At 45.9% G+C, this 22480-nt stretch overlaps 1 protein-coding gene across 1 annotated transcript in view; it reads left to right on the forward strand.

Moving 5' to 3' along the window:
* EPOR (erythropoietin receptor) overlaps positions 1–22480 on the forward strand; it is a gene marked incomplete at its 5' end in the record, with an annotated part of 46130 nt that overhangs the window by 13522 nt on the left and 10128 nt on the right. The window contains 5 exon segments of the mRNA XM_082253730.1: positions 4594–4739; positions 4742–4861; positions 13052–13184; positions 17743–17915; positions 18636–18808. Of these exon segments, the coding sequence (XP_082109856.1) occupies positions 4594–4739; positions 4742–4861; positions 13052–13184; positions 17743–17915; positions 18636–18808 (745 nt within the window).

Genomic DNA, 22480 nt, shown 5'->3' on the forward strand with positions numbered 1-22480 from the left:
CTTCCCGGCCAATCAGGAAGCAGGTCCTGGCCGAAAGGAAAAGCCGTGCTGTTGGCCAAGGAGCAGAGGAGGAGGGAGGAGACTGAAGGGGAAGCAGCTGCTGCCGCTGCCTGCCCAGGGTGAGTGAGCCGGCGACCGGGGGGGACAGTGCGGGCTGGAGCTGGTGGGGGACAGTGCGGGCTGGAGCTGGTGGGGAACGGGGGGACAGTGCGGGCTGGAGCTTGTGGGGGACAGTGCGGGCTGGAGCTGGTGGGGAACGGGGGGACAGTGCGGGCTGGAGTTGGGGGACTGGGGACTGGGGGGGGGACAGTGCGGGCTGGAGTTGGTGGGGGACTGGGGGGGGGGACAGTGCGCGCTGGAGTTGGTGGGGGACTGGGGACTGGGGGGGGAACAGTGCGGGCTGGAGCTGGTGGGGGACAGTGCAGGCTGGAGTTGGGGGGGACTTGGGGGGGGCAGTGCGGGCTGGAGCTGGTGTGGTCGGGGGGGAATATAGTGTGGTCCGTCTGCCACCCCCACCCCGGCCCATGGAGCACCAGCTGCAACTGCCTCTCACCCTTGTATTTAAAATGTTTAATATATTTTAGTGTTCACTCCTTGCTGATCAAAGGTTGGTAGTCCTCCACATTTGGAAAGCACAGATGCTTGGTTTTTTTTGGTGAACCTAATGCTTTGCTCTAGACACCTTTCAAAATTGTGTTTAACTGTTTCAACAAAGGGTAAAACTGCAAAAAAGAGAGTTTCCTTTTCACTTGAAGAAAAAAAACACATCTTAACCCTACGATAGGGAAGATGTTTCCTTCAAATTGAAAGTGAATTTTAACCACTTCCCACAACCCAGTGTCTCTTTAACTGGGCTATTACACCTGGGGGAGGGAAAGCCTGCCTAATCATGTGACCATTGCGATTGGCCACCACAGTGTTCACATGATTGGAAGCCGGTGCTGTTAGTTCCTGATCATTAGTACAGACCGAGAGTTGTCTTTGAGTGCACAGTACGTGGACTCTTGGCACAGAAACCTATGCCGCCAATAGTTGAATATGTGCAGTGTATAGATGTTCTGTGCCGTCACACATATGCGTTACGTTGGTGGGAAGAGGTTTAGGCTGGGTTTATATATATGCGATGAAGAGAGATAACACCGCTCAGGCTAGTCAAAGTCCACGATTCAAGGTTTGGTGCTGAACTTAGGCTCTCCTGGAACAATTCTTACACCCTTCCACTCTCCAATTTTATCTTACCCAAACTCCCCTTAGTAACACAAATTCCCTCTCCCCCAAATCTCCTTGAGGTGACCCCCCTCCCCCTCATATGATACCTCAGTGCCCAGGGCAGCCATCCCTCCTGCCCACCCCTTGTCCCAGGCCCTGATGACAACAAGAAGTGCCTGAATAAGGACTTTCATGGCAAGATCACTGGATATTCCTTTCATAACAGTTGGAGCAGTGGCGGCTGGTGTATTAAGGGTGCAGGGGCGCCTCCCCCCCATCCATGCGTCCGGCCCCCTAATCTGTATGCAGGGGCGCCGGACGCATGGAGCTTAATGTTTTCTTTTTTTTTTTTAAATCACCTGATTAGAGCCAGAGGCTCTAATAGGGTGATGCAAAGGGTGGAGCCGGGGCGCAGAGCAGTGCGCCCAGAGCCCACCCATTGTGTGATAATAGCGAATGAAAATTCGCTATTGTCACACGATCCTCCTCCTAGCCAATCAGGAAGCGCGTCCGATAGACGCTTCCTGATTGGCCGCAAGGCAAACCCCATGCCATTGCCCAAGGAGGAGGCGGGAGCGGGAGGACTGAAGGAGACGCGCCGCCGGTCACCAGGACTGAGGAGAAGCCGCCGCCGGGGGACTGGGGAGAAGCCGCCCGTCGCCGCTGCTGCTCGAGGTAAGTAAGGGGGCATGCACGCTGATCTCTGCATTGGGGGAATGTATGCTGGTCACTGCATTGAAGGGGGCACGCACGCTGATCTCTGCATTGGGGGAATGTATGCTGGTCACTGCATTGAAGGGGGCATGCACGCTGATCTCTGCATTGGGGGAACTTATGCTGGTCACTGCATTGAAGGGGGCACGCACGCTGATCTCTGCATTGGGGGAATGTATGTTGGTCACTGCATTGAAGGGGGCACGCACGCTGGTCTCTGCATTGGGGGAATGTATGCTGGTCACTGCATTGAAGGGGGCATGTATGCTGGTCTCTGCATTGGGGGAATGTATGCTGGTCACTGCATTGAAGGGGGAACGCACACTGATCTCTGCATTGAAGGGGGCATGTACGCTGGTCACTGCATTGAAGGGGGCATGTACGCTGGTCTCTGCATTGAAGGGGGCATGTACGCTGGTCACTGCATTGAAGGGGGCATGTACGCTGGTCACTGCATTGAAAGGGGGCACCCTGGTCACTGTGCATTGAAAGGGGGCACGCTGGTCACTGTGCATTGAAAGGGGGCACGCTGGTCTCTCTGCATTGAAAGGGGGCACGCTGGTCTCTCTGCATTGAAAGGGGGCACACTGGTCTCTCTGCATTGAAAGGGGGCATACTGGTCTCTCTGCATTGAAAGGGGGCACACTGGTCTCTCTGCATTGAAAGGGGGTACGTTGGTCTCTGCATTGAAGGGGGCACGCTGGCCACTGTGCATTGAAAGGGGGCACGCTGGTCACTGTGCACTGAAAGGGGGCACGCTGGTCATTGTGCATTGAAGTGTCAATATTTTGTGTGGCCACCATTATTTTCCAGCACTGCCTTAACCCTCTTGGGCATGGAGCTTCACAGATTGCCACTGGAGTCCTCTTCCACTCATCCATGATGACATCATGGAGTTGGTGGATATTAGAGACCTTGCGCTCCTCCACCTTCCGTTTGAGGATGCTCCACAGATACTCAATAGGGTTTAGGTGTGGAGACATGCTTGGCCAGTCCATCACCTTTACCCTCAGCTTCTTTAGCAAGGCAGTGGTCGTCTTGGAGGTGTGCTTGGGGTCATTATCATGTTGGAATACTGCCCTGTGGCCCAGTCTCCGAAGGCAGGGGATCCTGCTCTGCTTCAGTATATCACAGTACACGTTGGCACTCATGGTTCCTTCAAAAAACTGTAGCTTCTTAGTGCCGGACCATGACACTCCCACGACCATGCTTGACTGTAGGCAAGACACACTTGTCTTTGTACTCCTCACCTGGTTGCCACCCCACACGCTTGACACCATCTGAACCAATTAAGTTTATCTTGGTCTCCTCAGACAAGAGAACATGGTTCCAGTAATCCATGTCCTTAGTCTGCTTGTCTTTAGCAAACTGTTTGATGGCTTTCTTGTGCATCATCTTTAGAAGAGGCTTCCTTCTGGGATGACAGCCATGCAGACCAATTTGATTCAGTGTGCGGCGTATGGTCTGAGCACTGACAGGCTGATCCCCCACCCCATCAACCTTTGCAGCAATGCTATCAGCACTTATACGTCCATTTCCCAAAGACAACCTCTGCATATGATGCTGAGCACATGCACTCAACTTCTTTGGTCGACCATGGAGAGGCCTGTTCTGAGTGGAACCTGTCCTGTTTAACCACTGTATGGTCTTGGCCACTGTGCTGCAGCTAAGTTTCAGGGTCTTGGCAATCTTCTTATAGCCTAGGCCATCTTTATGAAGAGCAACAATTCTTTTTTTCAGATCCTCAGGGAGTTCTCTGCCATAAGGTGCCATGTTGAACTTTCAGTGACCAGTATGGGAGAGCGAGAGCGATAACACCAAATTTAACACACCTGCTCCCCATTCACGCCTGAGACCTTGTAACACTAACGAGTCACATGACAACGGGGAGGGAAAATGGCTAATTGGGCCCAAATTTGGACATTTTGACTTAGGGGTGTACTTACTTTTATTGCCAGCGGTTTAGACATTAATGGCTGTGTGTTGAGTTATTTTGAGGGGACAGCAAATTTACACTGTTATACAAGCTGTACACTCACTACTTTACATTGTAGCAAAGTGTCATTTCTTCAGTGTTATCACATGAAAAGGTATAATAGAATATCTACAAAAATGTGAGGGGTGTACTCACTTTTGTGAGATACTGTATATATATATATATATATATATATATATATATATATATACAGTGTATATATATATATATACACTATATATATATATATATATACACTGTATATATATATATATATATATATATCTATATACACACTGTATATATATATATATACACTGTATATATATATATATATATATATATATATCCAGCTTTAAAGCAGGAGAAGTCATAAAAAATAAAATTGCACCATGGTGCAGTTTTAATTGCACATGGCAATGCAATGGTGTGAACATGTTCCTATTGGGTAAACAGATTAAAATGTTCTGTAAATTGCTTTTTGTTTTTCAAAAGTGTCACACAAAAAAAAACACACTTGGGCAAGTCTTTATTTCTCAAGAAACGAATGTCAATAAGACACCAGTGCCAAATAAATGCAGCAAATGATAACATAAACCGTACTGGTCCCCATGCCAATCCCACAAGCACATTGAAGGTCTTATCTAGCATTGCAGAGAAAAGAAAGTAAATTCATGTCTCAGCATACAGAATAGGTGTGAGAAAGAGCAGAGGCAGCCTGGGCAGTCTCTGATAGAGGGAGTAACGTACACTGAAACAGGAGGAGAGACAGAGAAGGGTACATACACTGAGATCTGCCATACAGACTTTCACATACATCCAGAGACAGAGGCTGCCAAGGGCTATTCTCCACCATGGGTACGTGGGTACCCACCTTATCCACTGTCCTTCATTGGTGTTCTATACTACTGATGCTTTGCAGAGCTGAGAAGCCTCAAATGACCTCAGAATTTATTCACAGAGGTTAGTACTTTTTTTTACCTCAGTTGCTGTCTACATTTGCTGCATTTCAAGGATCCCCATGGGGGACATGTGCACAAGGCAAAAAAAATGAAGAACAACTGTATTACTTTCTTGCCCTAGGACAGGGGTCTCCAAACTTTCTTAACAAAGAGCCAGTCTACTGTCCCTAAGACTTTTGGGGGACTGAACAATGGCCAATGGGAGTAGAAAAGGTCCCGATATCAGTGGAAAAATACAATGCCTCATCTTGGGTGTGTGCCCTATTGTTGGTATCATTGGGTGGAATTTTGCCCCCAATATTGGTGGCTTTCGGAGGAATTGTGCCACTTTATTGGGGTCAGTGAGAGGGAATTATGCCCCATTGTTGGTATCAGTGAATCTAGGACAGTGGTCTCCAAATTCTCTTAACAAAGAGCCAGTCTACTGTCCCTAAGACTTTTGGGGGACCAAACAATGGCCAATGGGAGTAGAAAAGGTCCCGATATCAGTGGAAAAATACAATGCCTCATCTTGGGTGTGTGCCCTATCGTTGGTGTCATTGGGTGGGATTTTGCCCCATTATTGGTGGCTTTCAGGGGAATTGTGCCCCTTTATTGGGGTCAGTGAGGGGGAATTATGCCCCATTGTTGGTATCAGTGGATGAATAAGTGCTCCAAGGGACGGATAAAAGCAAGCATAGAGCGGCATCTGGCCCCCGGGCCACAGTTTGGAGAAACCACTGCCCTAGGAGATATAATAATCTGCCAGCTAATTTAACCTGCCCATATCCACCAGGACTGCGATACCGGTTTTGGGTGGGCTAGAATTTTAAAGGAGAACTCTACTATATACAGATCTGGGGTTGTTCAGTGTTTTTTTTTTTTTTTCTGTAAACTATTCTTACTGCTTTCCTTTCAATCAGCAGATATTTATGGATCACAAGTTACTGTACACATTAGGATGCAAAGGAAACTCTGAATGCTCTACGTTTTAGGATTGTGTGATCCTCAGATACTTAGTGGAGTAGTCTACCCCCAAGATCCCACTGTATTAGCCCGGGGGGCACCCTGTGTGAGGCAAGGCACACATCTAGCCAGTGCAGCTTGGTCCCAAAAGACAATGGTGGGATATATTAAGTACAAAGGAAGCTACAGTACATGGACAAACAGGTGAGCAGGCTAGAGTACTGGTATACTTCCACTACTGACCAGCTGGACCTCTCTTTAGATACCAGACACTCGTTTTGGATTGAGCATAGAAAGGTTAAAACCCCCATCAGATAGATTCTCCCTTTCCCCTTTGTCCTGGTGACCACTGTCACCCGGGCAGAAAGTGAGAGCAAATCTAGAATTTTATAGTTGTCACTTTAACAGGAATTGAGTTGAAGTCTTTCAGTTGGGACACCTGTTTTGGTATAACACTGTCTGAAAGGGAATGTATCCTCATTTTGGAGAGATTTTAATTCACTTCTTGTTGTGTCTCCAGTTTTGGAAGTAAAGTAGCTGTCCCTACCCTGACACGAACAGAAAAAAAAAGACTGACAAGTTGGATAGTGATGCTGTGGTGTGGTATTGAGCCACATTGGTACCTGATAGGTACAATGCCTGTAGGCAGAGCCGGTACAAGGGGGGGGGGGGGGGGCGGAAGGGCCGGGTGCCCTGGGCGGCACCATTTAGTAGAGGAAGGGGGGCGCAGCGCAGCACAGGTGAAGTGTGTGTGACTACTAACACACCGGGCAGGCAGGCGAGCGGCCGCTAATAGCTGTAACGAAGTGAGACCTTCACTTCCCTGTCAGGCGGGTATCTCCACTGACAGGGAAGTGAATGGCTCATTTCGTTACAGGCAGCCATTAGTGGCAGCTCACCCGCCCGCCTGGTGTGTTAGTTCATACCAGGGGCGGACTGACCCATCTGACTGAGTGCCCGGGACCAGTGGGGGGCCCCATGAGAGGCTCCTGGGGATGAAGTCAGTGCCGGATCAACGTCCGGCATTGTGCTTCACTCAGTGAAGATTCCTGTCAGGCTGCCTTCAGTTCTCCGAATTCCCTGCCCCCCTCCTCTCTCCCCGCCACCTCGATGACCCTCTTGCTTGCTAGGACCGGCACTGCTCAGGAGTACGGACAAAGCTTGGTCGGCTTGGCATGGCACTACTCCCGGTTTTTAACATTGGCGTCCATAGAAAATCTTGGTCAACTTGACATAGCACTGCTGCCGGTTTTTAACATCGGCTTCTATGGGAAATCTCAGTCAGCTTGACATGGCACTGCTCCCTGTATAACATTGGCGTCTATGGGAAATCTTGGACAGCTTGGCATGGCACTGCTCCCGGTCTAATATTGGCATCTATAGGAAATCTTGGTCAGCTTGACATGGCACTGCTCCTTGTTTTTAACATTGGCATCTATGGGAAATATTGGTTTTGAAATGACACTGACTTTTTCTTTATACCCCGGGGGCGGGGGGCGCAGTTTGCCATCTTCGCCCTGGGCACCAGATGACCTTGTCCCGGCACTGCCTGTAGGTACCTGATGGAGACTAACTTTGGCTGGGTGGCACCATGGCAGGAAGGTATGCACATATATGGTGCAGCAATATTAAATAAAAAAAAAAAAACAGGAGGCCAGAAGGCTTCTCTCTAGGGACTATTACAACTTGGCATGGGATTCAATTTTCTGATGACCATCCAAAACTGTGTTTTTTTAAACAGCTAGGCAGAACTTTATTTTCCTTTGAGTGTTTTGGTTATTTGAGGATAATCTTAATGTTCGGGTCCTTGGGCTGTTGCCATTTCTCCAAATGGCTCCTAACTGTGTTATCTAATGGTCTAAACCAGGAGTCTTCAAACTTTCTAAATAAAGGGCCAGTATTCTGTCTTTCAGACTGTAAAGGGCCAAACTGAGGTCAATGAGAGGGGAAATGTCCAGGTGTCAGTGGGAATAGATGATACCCCATTGTTGGTGTCAGTGGTAGGAATAGTGCCCCATTGTTGGTTTCATTTGGTACATTTTTGCCCCATAATTGGTGTCAATAGGAAGAATTGTGCCCCATCGTTGGTGGTCATTGGGACGAAATGTTCCCCTTGCTGGTGTCTTCGGAAGGAATTGTGCCCCACTGTTACTGTTATTGGGAGGAATTGTGCCCCTTCATTAGTAACAGTAGGAGGACATATGCCTAATTGTTGGTGTCATTGGGAGGACACATGCCCAATTGTTGGTGTTAGTGGATAGAATATTGCTTCAAGGGCCAGATAAAAGCAAACAAAGGGTCACATCTGAGGCCCCAGTTTGGAGACCACTGGCTTAAACAAACATGGTACGGTATTTAAAAAAGTTGTATTTGGGTTCTAGTGACTTTCTCTCGGTTATCAGTGACATACTGTACCTTAGGTAGTATATCTTGATGACTTTTCTTTTTTCTTCCTCGATTGTCAAGTGTGGAGGCCTCTCAGCATGTTCTCGTGTATGACCAACTGCTGCACTGTTTAATCTTCTCTCGAAGCAAATTTTATCATATTGTTGTATATAATGATAACAATAGAGTTATTATTATGTGAGGAGATTAAAGTGTCAGTCCAAATCTGGCTTCCTATGTCTTGTATACAGGGCTGGATTAAGGGCATCATGGGCTTGGTGCTGAGGATTTTGAAGGGCCGTGCCTCGGCATGCGCCCTGAGGAAGAAGGGTGCAGCCGTGCAGGCCTAATACAACATGAGATGCCCCCTCTGAAGCCTATAAACACATCCATGCATCGGCAACTGTCCCTTTGTGTCCGGCCTTTGTGCTGTGTGGGGAGGTTCTGAGAGAGTTTCTTGGAGAAGCTTGCTTTCACTTGTTGCACAGAAGCCAGACTTCTGTGTTTACAAGTGACAGTAAAGAGTGGAAACAGTGAATCTGGCCAGCCCGGGCCTATATTAGGGTAGGGGCCTGGAGCTGCAGCTCCAAAAGCCCCTACATTAATCCGGCCCTGCTTGTATGCTCCAACAGTAAGAGCTCCTTACCAAAACTTCTGGTCCTGTTCACCTGGGGGTTTTGGATGTTCCAATCCATCCTTGTGTGTTCCAGCTTCTCCGTCTACATTTACCGTAACATGAAGTAAATATAAATCCAGCAGGGAGAGTGGGAACCCCTCATAAATGGTCTATGGAGACTCAGATCTGACCAATAAAGTCCCACAGAGATAGAAGAAACTGTCAGGAGGTTTACCACTCTTGCATCTACCAAAAACTAAAATATAACATTTGGGAGGACTGACACTTTGACTGGATTGAGGTGAAATCACAGAACAGCTTTGAGGGTCTTCTTCATATGATAGTTTTCTCTACACTGAACTGTTCCCACCATGTCCATAGAGCTGCATTCTTCTGAACACCACTACACATGTATGGTGACAAAATACCAGTAAATAAGTATTCACTTGGCCCATAAATTATTATATTGGGTGTTGCGGGTGGAATGATGGTTTGGTAATTAGCCTTAGGTCCAGGGGTATCCCTAGACCATGGGTGTCCAACCTTTTGGCTTCTCTGGGCCACATTGAGTGTAGAGAAATTTTCTCGGGCCGCATATTAAATATATACTATAGTTAAGGTATATAAGTAATAAAATTCCGCCGCGCCCTTCCCGTGCCGCTGCGCCCCCCGCACTGATTTAACACAAGTAGAGGATGATCAAATGAAATGGAATCAGTATACAGAGGTTTACTTCTTCTGAGCGATAATAAAGGAACACTCTAACCACCATGACCACTTCAGTGATTTGAAGTGGTCATGGTGGTAGGAGTCAGACTGCCTACCATTAGTTGGAAGCTGCTGTGGCCGTGCCCCCTTCCTTACCAGAAAAAAAAAAATTGTCAGGGGGCAGTGGGCCGCATTGCCTAAGGTTCGGGGGCCACATGCGGCCCTCAGGCCGCAGGTTGGACATGCCTGCCCTAGACTCTTGGGCTTAATCCCTACCAGGTTCCTTCTCTACATAGAGTTCATGTGTTCTTTCTACGTGTTGTGTGGGGCTCAACTGGGTTGCTCCAATTTTCCCCACAAGATAAGTTTATCAGTCTTTGTTTAAAAGTCATAGAATGTGCAGGACTGTGGTCAGGACATTAAACTGTGAGCCTCTCAGAGGCTAGGTACTAATGTGCTTGGTTGATGTTGTCCTTTAAATGATTAAAAAATATATAAACTGACCAAAATGTAAGGGTACAATTTTGAATCCGGCGTAAAAAATTTCAGATAAATGAAAAATAAAACCATTTGACATGGCAGAAAAACATATTTTTTATGTGGCAATGAGCGTGTCCTGGGAAGGCAGTTTCTTATCAGGCACACCAGACGCTCGGGGAGGGGAGGGCTGTGAGAGCCATGCCTATTGTTTATGTACAGCGTGTCCCGGTGACACATGTACATATATGGTATAGACTTCCTCCTCTTACAATCTTCTATTACTGCATTACATAACGTAGGATTCAATAGACTGATTATGGAGCTACAATGTACAACATTGACATCTGATGACAGTTGTACAAAAATTTTCATTTCCTCAAATAAAATATTTTTCCTCGACTAAATTAACACTATTTTAGTAGACAAAAATATGAAATGATTCAGATGACTAAAATGCAACTAAAACCAAATCGAAATTTTACGTCAAAATTAACACTGCACTACCACATTAGAACAGGGGCATCTACTAAGCTGCTGAAAGGAAAAAAACATTTTTTTTCTTAATATTTATTGGTGATACATTATATTGTCAAAAGTATTGGGACACCTGCCTTTACACGCACATGAATTTAATGGCATCCCACCCAGTCTTAGTCCGTAAGGTTCAATATTGAGTTGGACCACCCTTTGCAGCTATAACAGCTTCAACTCCTCTGGGAAAAATGTCCACAAGGTTTAGGAGTGTGACTATGGGAATGTTTGACCATTCTTCCAGAAGAAGGCCTGATGAGAAGGCCTGGCTTGCAGTCTCCCCTCTAATTCATCCCAAATGTATTCTATTGGGTTGAGGTCAGGACTCTGTGCAGGCCAGTCAAGGTCCTTCACCCCAAACTCGCTCCATGTCTTTATGGACCTTGCTTTGTGTACTGGTGCGCAGTCATGTTGGAACAGGAAGGGGACATCCCCAAACTGTTCCCACAAAGTTGGGAGCATGAAATTGTCCAAAATGTCTTGGTATGCCGACGCCTTAACCTCCCTGGTGGTCTGATTTTGTCAGGGTTTCTGTGCTAAAAGTGGTACATTGTTTTGCATGGAAATCTGTTGTTTTATATTTTAAAACTCACCTTTCCCTGCGAACCCCCGCCGTCCTCCCACCATCCTGACACTCTCTCCCCACTCTGTGCTCGGCCGATGCTGGCACCTGTCTTCCGGTTCCCTCCCCTGCGAGCGTTGCAACGCAGCGGGGAGGAACCGGCGGCAAATTCAAAAGTGTAAATACACTAATGACATGATAAAAAGCTGTGATCTTAACGGATTACACTGTATCATGCCATTTCACCACAGGATTTCACCTGGTGACTTTTCCAGTGCCCTGCCTGTGCTTTTTCAGTGCTTTGTGCCTGGAAAATAGAGAACGACCATGGCATCCAAAAAGCTTTTTGCGCAAAAAACGCTTTTAGACGAACTGGAAAACAGCGACAGTGAAGCGAAGTTACTTGAAGAACTGAGCGATAGCGATTAGTGGGAAAATTCGTACGGAAAGTGATGACAGCGATGATTCTGATGTCTCTTTCTGGCACATAGCTTGTGGAATTTGGGAAGTATATCAAATGATTCTTCAGAATTTCCAATGGAGCGATGTGCCAGAAAGAGACATCAGAATCATCGCTGTCATCACTTTCCGTACCTGATGATGAATTTTCCCACGAATCGCTATCGCTCAGTTCTTCTAGTAACTCCATTTCGCTGTTTTCCAGTTCGTCTAAAAGCGCTTTTGCACAAAAGAAATGCTTTTTGGACGCCATGTTCGTTCTCTATTTTCCAGGCACAAAGAACTGGAAAAGCACAGGCAGGGCACTGGAAAAATTACCAGGTGAAATCCTGTGGTGAAATGGCATGATACAGAGTAATGCATTAGGATCACAGCTTTGTATCATGTCATTTAGTGTATTTACACTTTTGTATTTGCCGCCGGTTCCACCCCCCTGTGTCGCAATGCTCACAGTGGAAGGAACCGGAAGGCAAGTGCCGGTATCGGCCGTGCACAGAGCGGGGAGAGAGTGTGAGGACGATGGGGAGGACGGCGGGGGATTGCAGGGAAGGTGAGTAACATTTTGGGGTAATCCCGAGTGTGGCTCGGGGTTTCTGCTTTTGGTACTGAAAGATAACCCCGGGCCACACTCGGGAATACCGCTAGGAAGGTTAAAAGTTCCCTTCACTGGAACCAAGGGGCCAAGCCAAACCCCTGAAAAACAACCCCACACCATAATCCCCCCACAACCAAATGCTTTGGACCAATGCACAAAGCAAGGTCTATAAAGACATGGATGAGTGAGTTTGGAGTGGAGGACCTTGACTGGCCTGCACAGAGTCCTGACCTCAACCCAACAGAACACCTTTGGGATGAATTCAAGTGGAGACTGCAAGCCAGGCCTTCTTGTCCAACATCAGTGCTTGCCTGCCCACACAGCTGTGTCATTCATTCGCTGGGATTACTCCCAATAAAATACTACATGTACCATCTATCACATCAGGAGAGGGATTGTGCAGAGCTGCACTTGTGATCTCTCCTCACTCACCCCCTTGTAGTCCAATCACACTTTCTCCAGCCTCATAGCAGTAGGTCTGTACCTCCATATCAGCCTGAGGCTGGGTATAAACATTGACTCTCTAGCACCAAAGCCTGCAGAGCTTGCATGCGTGATCCGTGCCTTATGTGTGCAATGCTCTGCAGTCTTCAATGCAAAAAAAAAAGTTGTAAATGTTCATTGATCATAATATTAATGTTACTGCATTTACTACTTTATTTTGCAAAAGGTGAATTTAAAAGCCAATGTGAGAACAAAAAAAAGCAATTCATATACTAAAGACTATCATTACAACTGGCATACAGCTACCAGAATACCATATTTTTTTGTAACAGCGGGAATTTTATTGTAGCTGTTAAATTAAAAAGAAATCCACCTAAAACAGAGAGATCAGCGGTCATCGATCGCCGGGCTTTCCCTGCGAGTCATTGCTTTCTATACTCTGATTTATTTCTTTTTTTACCTCCAGTGTACAGTGTCATCGACAACAGAACTGTGATCCCTTTCTGTTTCATAACGGGCTTACAGAATCTTACTTGTTTCTGGGAGAGCAACACATCTGACGCCTCCAATTTCACCCTGAATCACACAATTGACTCTGAGTGAGTATAAAACTGAAGTCTAACTGTGCACTTTGCCCCTCTCAAGGTCTGACCCAATAAGAGCTGTATGCACTGTGCACTATTGTCTAACTGAAGTCAATGTACTTGGCACTACTGTTTAATGTACACTATGGCCCGAAACAAGGTGGAGACACTGTGCACTAATGTGTAATGGATGTTGATGCACTGTGGCCAAATAAGGGATGGGCACATTGTGTATTGTGGCTGAATAGGGGATGGGTACATTGTGCACTGGGGCTCAATAGAAGGTGGGTACATTGTGCACTGTGGCCCAAAAGGGATGGGTACATTATGCACTGTGGCCCAATAGGGATGGGTACATTATGCACTGTGGCTGAATAGGGTATGGGTACATTGTGCACTGGGGCTCTATAGAAGGTGGGTACATTGTGCACTGTGGCCCAATAGGGGATGGGTACATTGTGCACTGTGGCCCAATTGGGATGGGTACATTATGCACTGGGGCTCAAAAGGGGATGGGTACATTGTGCAATGTGGCTGAATAGGGTATGGGTACATTGTGCACTGGGGCTCAATAGAAGGTGGGTACATTGTGCCCTGTGGCCCAATAGGGGATGGGTACATTGTGCACTGTGGCCCAATAGGGATGGGTACATTATGCACTGGGGCTCAATAGGGGATGGGTACATTGTGCACTGTGGCTCAATAAAAGGTGGGTACATTGTGCACTGTGGCCCAATAGGGGATGGGTACATTATGCACTGGGGCTCAATAGAAGGTGGGTACATTGTGCACTGTGGATCAATAGAAGGTGGGTACATTGTGCACTGTGGCCCAATAGGGGATGGGTACATTATGCACTGGGGCTCAATAGGTGATGGGTACATTGTGAACTGTGGCTCAACAGAAGGTGGGTACATTGTGCACTGTGGCTCAACAGAAGGTGGGTACATTTTGCACTGTGGCTCAACAGAAGGTGGGTACGTTGTGCACTGTGACCCAACAGAAGGCGGGTACATCATGGCCAATAGAAGGAAGGCACAGTGTGCACTGTGGTCCATTAGAAAATGAGTACATTGTTCACCATTGCCCAAGTTTGGGGGGGGGGGGCAGTAGCCCAATAGAAGGTGGATGCTCTGTGTTTGATGGTCCAATTAATGTCTGATCATCCATGCCCAGTAGAAGTTAAATACAAGTGAAATACAACGTGCACTATTGCCTATTAGAAGTTAGATGTACTGTGCGCTTTAATCATACTGAAGGTGGATGCACTATGCACTATAGCCCAATAGAAGATGGATGTACTGTGCATTTTTATTCAGTAGAAAGTGGATGTACTGTGCAGGTTAGTCCAATAGAAGGTGGATGCACTGTGTTTGATGGTCCATGCATGCCCAGTAGGAGTGAAATACAATGTGCACTATTGCCTTTTAGAAGTTAGATGTACTGTGCGCTTTAATCCAATAGAAGGTGGATGTATTGTGCACTGTACTCCAATGTAAGGTTAACACATTGTGCACAGGAAGTGGATACTCTGTACACTGTGGTCCAAAAGAAAGTGGATGCATAGAGCACTGTGGTCCAATAGAAGATGGATGCACAGAGCACTGTGGTCCAATAGAAGATGGATGTACTGTGCACTGTGGTCCAATAGAAGATGGATGTACAGTGCACTGTGGTCCAATAGAAGATGGATGTACAGTGCACTGTGGTCCAATAGAAGTTCGATGTACTGTGCACTGTTGTCCAATAGAAGATAGATGTACAGTGCACTGTGGTCCAATAGAAGTTCGATGTACTGTGCACTGTGGTCCAATAGAAGATGGTTGTACAGAGCACTGTGGTCCAATAGAAGGTGGATGTACAGAGCACTGTGGTCCAATAGAAGGTGGATGTACTGTGCACTGTGGTCCAATAGAAGGTGGATGTACAGTGCACTGTGGTCCAATAGAAGATGGATGTACTGTGCACTGTGGTCCAATAGAAGGTGGATGTACAGTGCACTGTGGTCCAATAGACGGTGGGTGTACAGTGCACTGTGGTCCAATAGAAGATGGATGTACAGTGCACTGTGGTCCAATAGAAGGTGGATGTACTGTGCACTGGGGTCCAATAGAAGGTGGATGCACAGAGCACTGTGGTCCAATAGAAGATGGATGTACAGTGCACTGTGGTCCAATAGAAGTTCGATGTACTGTGCACTGTTGTCCAATAGAAGATAGATGTACAGTGCACTGTGGTCCAATAGAAGTTCGATGTACTGTGCACTGTGGTCCAATAGAAGATGGTTGTACAGAGCACTGTGGTCCAATAGAAGGTGGATGTACAGAGCACTGTGGTCCAATAGAAGGTGGATGTACTGTGCACTGTGGTCCAATAGAAGGTGGATGTACAGTGCACTGTGGTCCAATAGAAGATGGATGTACTGTGCACTGTGGTCCAATAGAAGGTGGATGTACAGTGCACTGTGGTCCAATAGACGGTGGATGTACAGTGCACTGTGGTCCAATAGAAGATGGATGTACAGTGCACTGTGGTCCAATAGAAGGTGGATGTACTGTGCACTGGGGTCCAATAGAAGCTGGATGTACAGAGTACTGTGGTCCAATAGAAGGTGGATGTACAGAGCACTGTGGTCCAATAGAAGATGGATGTACAGTGCACTGTGGTCCAATATAAGGTGGATGTACTGTGCACTGTGGTCCAATAGAAGGAGGATGTACTGTGCACTGTGGCCCAATAGAAGATGAATGTACTGTGCACTGTGGTCCAATAGAAGATTGGTGTACTGTGCACTGTGGTCCAATAGAAGATGGATGTACAGTGCACTGTGGTCCAATAGAAGTTCGATGTACTGTGCACTGTGGTCCAATAGAAGATAGATGTACAGTGCACTGTGGTCCAATAGAAGATAGATGTACAGTGCACTGTGGTCCATTAGAAGTTCGATGTACTGTGCACTGTGGTCCAATAGAAGATAGATGTACTGTGCACTGTGGTCCAATAGAAGATAGATGTACAGTGCACTGTGGTCCAATAGAAGTTCGATGTACTGTGCACTGTGGTCCAATAGAAGATGGTTGTACAGAGCACTGTGGTCCAATAGAAGGTGGATGTACAGAGCACTGTGGTCCAATAGAAGGTGGATGTACAGTGCACTGTGGTCCAATAGAAGGTGGATGTACAGTGCACTGTGGTCCAATAGAAGGTGGGTGTACAGTGCACTGTGGTCCAATAGAAGATGGATGTACAGTGCACTGTGGTCCAATAGAAGGTGGGTGTACAGTGCACTGTGGTCCAATAGAAGATGGATGTACAGTGCATTGTGGTCCAATAGAAGGTGGATGTACTGTGCACTGTGGTTCAATAGAAGATGGATGTACAGAGCACTGTGATCCAATAGAACAGGGGTGTCAAACTCAATTTAATCGCGGGCCGCATCAGCATTATGACTGCCCTCAAAAGGGCCGGTTGTATCTGTAAGACTAGATGTCAAGAGCATCCCCTACCCTTACATAAGACGTCAAGAGCCTCTCCACCATCAGAAGTTGAGTGCCCCACCCTCCCTTACATCACAGTACACCTCTCTTACCTTGGGGTGCTGCTGGGAAGAAGCTGAAGGCATTGCTGGAAAGCAGAAAGTATAAGGTCTGGAGGAGGACTGGAGCTCTCCTGCAGCTGAAGGAGAGGTGTGAGGGCCACATAAAATGGCCTGGAGGGCCGGATTCGGCTCGCGGGCCTTGTGTTTGACACCTGTGCAATAGAAGGTGGATGAACAGAGCACTGTGGTCCAATAGAAGATGGATGTACTGTGCACTGTGGTCCAATAGAAGATGGATGTACAGTGCACTGTGGTCCAATAGAAGATGGATGTACAGAGCACTGTGGTCCAATAGAAGGAGGATGTACTGTGCACTGTGGTCCAATAGAAGATGGATGTACTGTGCACTGTGGTCCAATAGAAGATGGATGTACAGTGCACTGTGGTCCAATATAAGGTGGATGTACTGTGCACTGTGGTTCAATAGAAGATGGATGTACAGAGCACTGTGGTCCAATAGAAGATGGATTTACTGTGCACTGTGGTCCAATAGAAGGAGGATGTACTGTGCACTGTGGCCCAATAGAAGATGAATGTACTGTGCACTGTGGTCCAATAGAAGATGGGTGTACTGTGCACTGTGGTCCAATAGAAGATGAATGTACTGTGGTCCAATAGAAGATGGGTGTACTGTGCAGTGTGGTCCAATAGAAGATAGATGTACAGTGCACTGTGGTCCAATATAAGGTGGATGTACTGTGCACTGTGGTTCAATAGAAGATGGATGTACAGAGCACTGTGGTCCAATAGAAGATGGATGTACTGTGCCCTGTGGTCCAATAGAAGGTGGACACCTTGTGCACTTTGGTCCAATAGAAGGTGGATATTCTGTGCACTGTAGCACAATAGAGAGTGGACACTCTGCACTTTGACCCAGTAGGATCCGAGAACAAGGTGTACTATTATCTAACAACTTTTGCTTGCACTGTGACAGAAACTGATGAAGTATGGTAAAATCATTGTTTAATCCCACAGGGTGTCATGCCATTTAACAACGGTGAAAGCCTCAGAAGAATCCTGGTGGCACTTGTGCCAGTTTCCACAAGACGGTGTCAGTTTATTTAATGTAAAACCCTACGTCATATCAGTGTGGGACAAGCAAAGTAATACCACTTTATACTGGCGAACTCTCACCCCAGAGCATGTTGGTAAGATATTTCTCAGTCATCTCCTTTCGCACAGGAAAATCAAATTGTTTTTTTTTATTTTCTGATGGCCAAGATCTTCAAAATGCTTCAAAAATCGCAAAATGCTGCAGTGACAGGGATCCCCAGCACAGGGTGAGGTGAAGACTAGGGACAAAAGTGTATTGCAAGCATAAATTTACTTTTTAGTGCTGTCACTACTGTGCGGCTCACTGTTCTCTTTGCTGGAGGCTTTGACAGGAGGAAGCAAAGTCCTGCCTCAACCAACATGGCCGCTTCCACACAGAGACAGTACAGAACACGGCATGGTCTGTCAGTAATGGGGAAAGATTAGATGGGGGGAGACCAGAGGCAATACTGGGGACTAATCCTTTGGCCTCTGCTTGTGTTTTTTGCACACAGCTTACAGCGTTAAGTCACCCTTTAATATGCAATATTCCTTTACAAACATTAGAAATCAGAATTTACCTAACATCAGACCAATAGAAGACAGAAACTACTGCAAGTCCGGCACTTGGCACTTTGCGCTTTGAAGTTTATTGAACGAGTCTGTTGTTGGCCATTTGCAAAGGTAAGAGCCAAGGGAGGTCAGATGGAAAATGTTTTCCATGTCATCTCTCCAGGGCGCCTTTGCTGCCAGAATTCTCAGTTTTCTTCATGTATAGAGTTGTGCTGAGTTCAGTATGTTTTGTTCAAAGGTCAAATTTAGCCCTTTGTTTTTAGTCTATGTCGAGCCCCCAACCAATATCACAGTGGAAGAACAGAAAAGCCCAATGGGATTGATGATCAGCTTCAGGAACCAAGAGGAGGATCAGAATCTCAAGGATTCTATGATGTATCAAGTTGAGTATACAAGCCCCAAAGGGAAGAACTCCATGACATTTCACAAGGAGAAGGTACTTCATTCATTTTTAGTGTAACTGTTATTATTACTATTAATTGATTACATGTACTTCTATAGCACTGTCAATTTACACACTGCTTTACATATATAGCACATTCCCATCAGTCTTTTCCCTAAAGGAGCTTACAATCTTGGTCCTTATCTCACATTCATACATACACATACCAGGGCCAATTTACCTACCAGCATGTCTTTGGACTGTAGGAGGAAAACCACGCAGGCACAGGCAGAACTTGCAAACTTCAGGCAGGTAGTGCCATGGTAGGGATTTGAACCAACAACCCTAGTGCTGCCAGGCAGAAGTGCTAACCGCTTAGGCCAGGCAAGGATATTTTTTTTGTAAATACCATATCTGTGGGATCCTTCTAGAAGCTGGAAATCACTGTAGCAGACTCTGCTTCTCCCAGCTTCCAGGTCCCACTGCCATCCATCAAACGCAACCCGGTTAAATCAATGGGGCCAAGCTACTACTGACCCACAACAGCATGCAATTGTAGTGCAACATCTAGTGGATTAACAAAGGCAGTGAAAAGGCAATATAGCACTTCCTCACCATCTGTCAAATGCCTGTTAAATGTGATCCAAGTGTAGATCACTTTTCAGAGGAGAGGAAGTCATTGCCGAATGTGTAAACGAGCCCTTAGTATCACCCAAAACAGATTATTTGTCTACTTGCTGTTTTCTCCCTCAAGACTTTTTTGGAGATGTCTGTAGGCATCTATATGCATGAGATTTTATCTCATGTGGAAAAATGTTTGGTTCAGACACCAACCATCCCATAAGGAAGAATTGGTTCAGACACCAGGTTCAGGCACAATTGGTTCAGACACCAATCATGGGAATGGTAGGCAGGATGTTTTATCCTGAATAATTTTTTAAAACCAACTTTATAATTTAACTATATAGACATACATAACATGTAAAACACTATACCATTTTTTTTTTTTTTTTTTAATAAATAGACCACACCAGTTGGCTTGCATTTAAAAAGGCCGCGGCTGTTTTATTATTGACTTTACATAAATAAAATAATTTAAAACTGTGTTTACATTTCAGAGTAGACTTACATCAACAACAACCTAGCCAGACGGCTCAGGTTGACAAAACATCACTAGAATTTTTTTTCCACATTATCCAACATCACATAGACTTCACCAATAAATAACATTCGTCCACCAAAGTATCCCGACTAAGGCGACAGCATTAGCCAATAATAATAACTAGGCCGCGACAATAAAAAGGGGAGGGGGGGGGAGGGGAACGCTGAAGAGATCTGAGGTCCTGACAGGAACGAAGTGACCCGAAGTCCCGCGGTCGCTTCTTAAATAGCCCCTCTCTGGAACCAGCTTGAGCTGGAAATACTGACCAGGAGCAGGAATATTTGGGCGGGAGCGGAGCTCCACACTCTAAATCTGCCCAGTGATAGCCCTGAAAGCAGGCGGGAAAAATTATACATTAAAAATAATACTCCTGTTATCTACCTCAGCCTGACTCAGGTCAAAAGTTCACTGACCCTGGCCACCTAAAGGGAAAACCTATTGATAACTCCTAGATATTTTATTCCCCTGCCACCATCCCATAAAGAAAGGGGGGCTATAGCAGCACCCCTTTCTTTTTATGGGAATGGTAGGCAGGATGTTTTATCCTGAATAATTTTTTAAAACCAACTTTATAATTTAACTATATAGACATACATAACATGTAAAACACTATACCATTTTTTTTTTTTTTTTTTTAATAAATAGACCACACCAGTTGGCTTGCATTTAAAAAGGCCGCGGCTGTTTTATTATTGACTTTACATAAATAAAATAATTTAAAACTGTGTTTACATTTCAGAGTAGACTTACATCAACAACAACCTAGCCAGACGGCTCAGGTTGACAAAACATCACTAGAATTTTTTTTCCACATTATCCACCAGACAGGCGGAAAACTTCCGCCTGTCCCCACCATCCCAGCGCGCGGCCATTTCAATACACGTACCTAAATTATTATTCAGGATATCTAGGCCAATATCGGAAAGATGGACACCATCCTTCCGATAAAGACCCAACAAACCCCCCTCCAACTCGACGTGCCTAAAAGATATGATTCCCAAACCACCTAATAGTTTGGAGAGACCTCTATTCAAACGTTTCCTCATCCTCTCTATCGGCTTAAAACCGTAAAAGCGGAAAGAGATCAGACGCGGAATCACTTCAGAGAAAACTAGACGAAGCTTGGGGAATAGTGATTGAATAAAAACCAAATCATCACGAATGGAAAATAGTAAATCTAAAGTTTTAAACCTCCCGATGTCATTTCCCCCTAGGTGTATCACCAAAATATCGGGGGGGGGGAGCTGAATTAGTGAGCCTTAAAAATTCAGTAACAAGCTCCGCCCATACCATGCCACGCTTACCAAACCAAACCACTTGAAACTTGTTCCTGTCCAAACCTAAGTTCTCGGTGTAGACCCGATTCTTCGCCCGCTGCTGGGCCCAGTGAACATATGAATGGCCCATGATCCAGACCGAGAGCTTGGTCCCTGAAATCAAATATAAGCATTAGGGCGTACGTAAGATTTGTAGCAATCTGAAGACCACCTACCAATTCTTTTTACCGTTTCCACCCCTAAACCCAGCCTAACCGCCTCAGTAGCAGCCCCGATGCGAAACGAGTGAGAGGTTATTTTTTCCCCGCCTAAATTCAGCTGCTGCAAACACATACGCAATACTGCCGAAAATTGAAAACGAGAGAGAGGTTTTCCTGAAAAATGGATAAATAAAACGTCGCTGATGTGCGGTCTTAACGAAACGTATTCTTTTAACAGAGAGACAGGACAAATCGCAGAATTCCTGAACTCATAAAGAATAATTTGCTTTCCCGAACCCATTTGGTCGGTCTTGGAATGCGCCAAAAAAATACCGACGCTAGCTGAATGAAATGAAACATCCTGAATGCGCAGGCCCGGAAAACCCAATTTCCGATCAGGAATCAATTCCGAGATCCTGAGTGCGGCGAAAAACATAACTACAAACGCCGCCCTAAATAATTTTGCCTCGTATTCAGAAAAGCAAACCTTAATTAAAGTTGTGCATAGATCACCCAGCAATTCTAAAGAAATAGGCTTCCTATCGTCAGTTTTGAAGTGAAGTTTTTTGTAACCCTTCATAGCCTGCCTTACCGAAAAATAGGAAAGGCACGCTGGCCTGTTATGAAGTTTTTGAAAAAATGATATCCCTGCAAGAATTTTGTGGATATGTGACCAAGAGAATTTGTCCAAAAATAGAGAGTTCAAAAAAGATAACAGCAAAGATTCTGAAAAATCGTCCGATGGTACACTAGCTGACTGAAGATGCTGTAGCCACAGCAACCAAGCTGATCGATATCCAGCGAGTGTTGACGGGGCTAGAGATAGTTCAATATTTTCCATGACACTGGCTAGATCAGGTCCCACAGGTGCCCCGGGCAGGAGTGTCCAGTTAAATCTGCCGTTGGCAGTAGCTGAAAGAATCGACCCATCTGAAAACGGGATAAACAGTCTGCCAAAATATTATCTTTTCCCGGCACAAAAGATGCTTTTAACCAGATGTTGAATTCTAGACACTTTGCAACCAGATACCTCAGCATTATGGTAACGGGTGGAGATTTTGAGGACAAGCAATTTATTGCGTATAAA

The sequence above is a fragment of the Pelophylax lessonae genome, assembly GCF_965119305.1.
Source record: "Pelophylax lessonae genome assembly, chromosome: 4".
Classification (NCBI taxonomy): domain Eukaryota; kingdom Metazoa; phylum Chordata; class Amphibia; order Anura; family Ranidae; genus Pelophylax; species Pelophylax lessonae.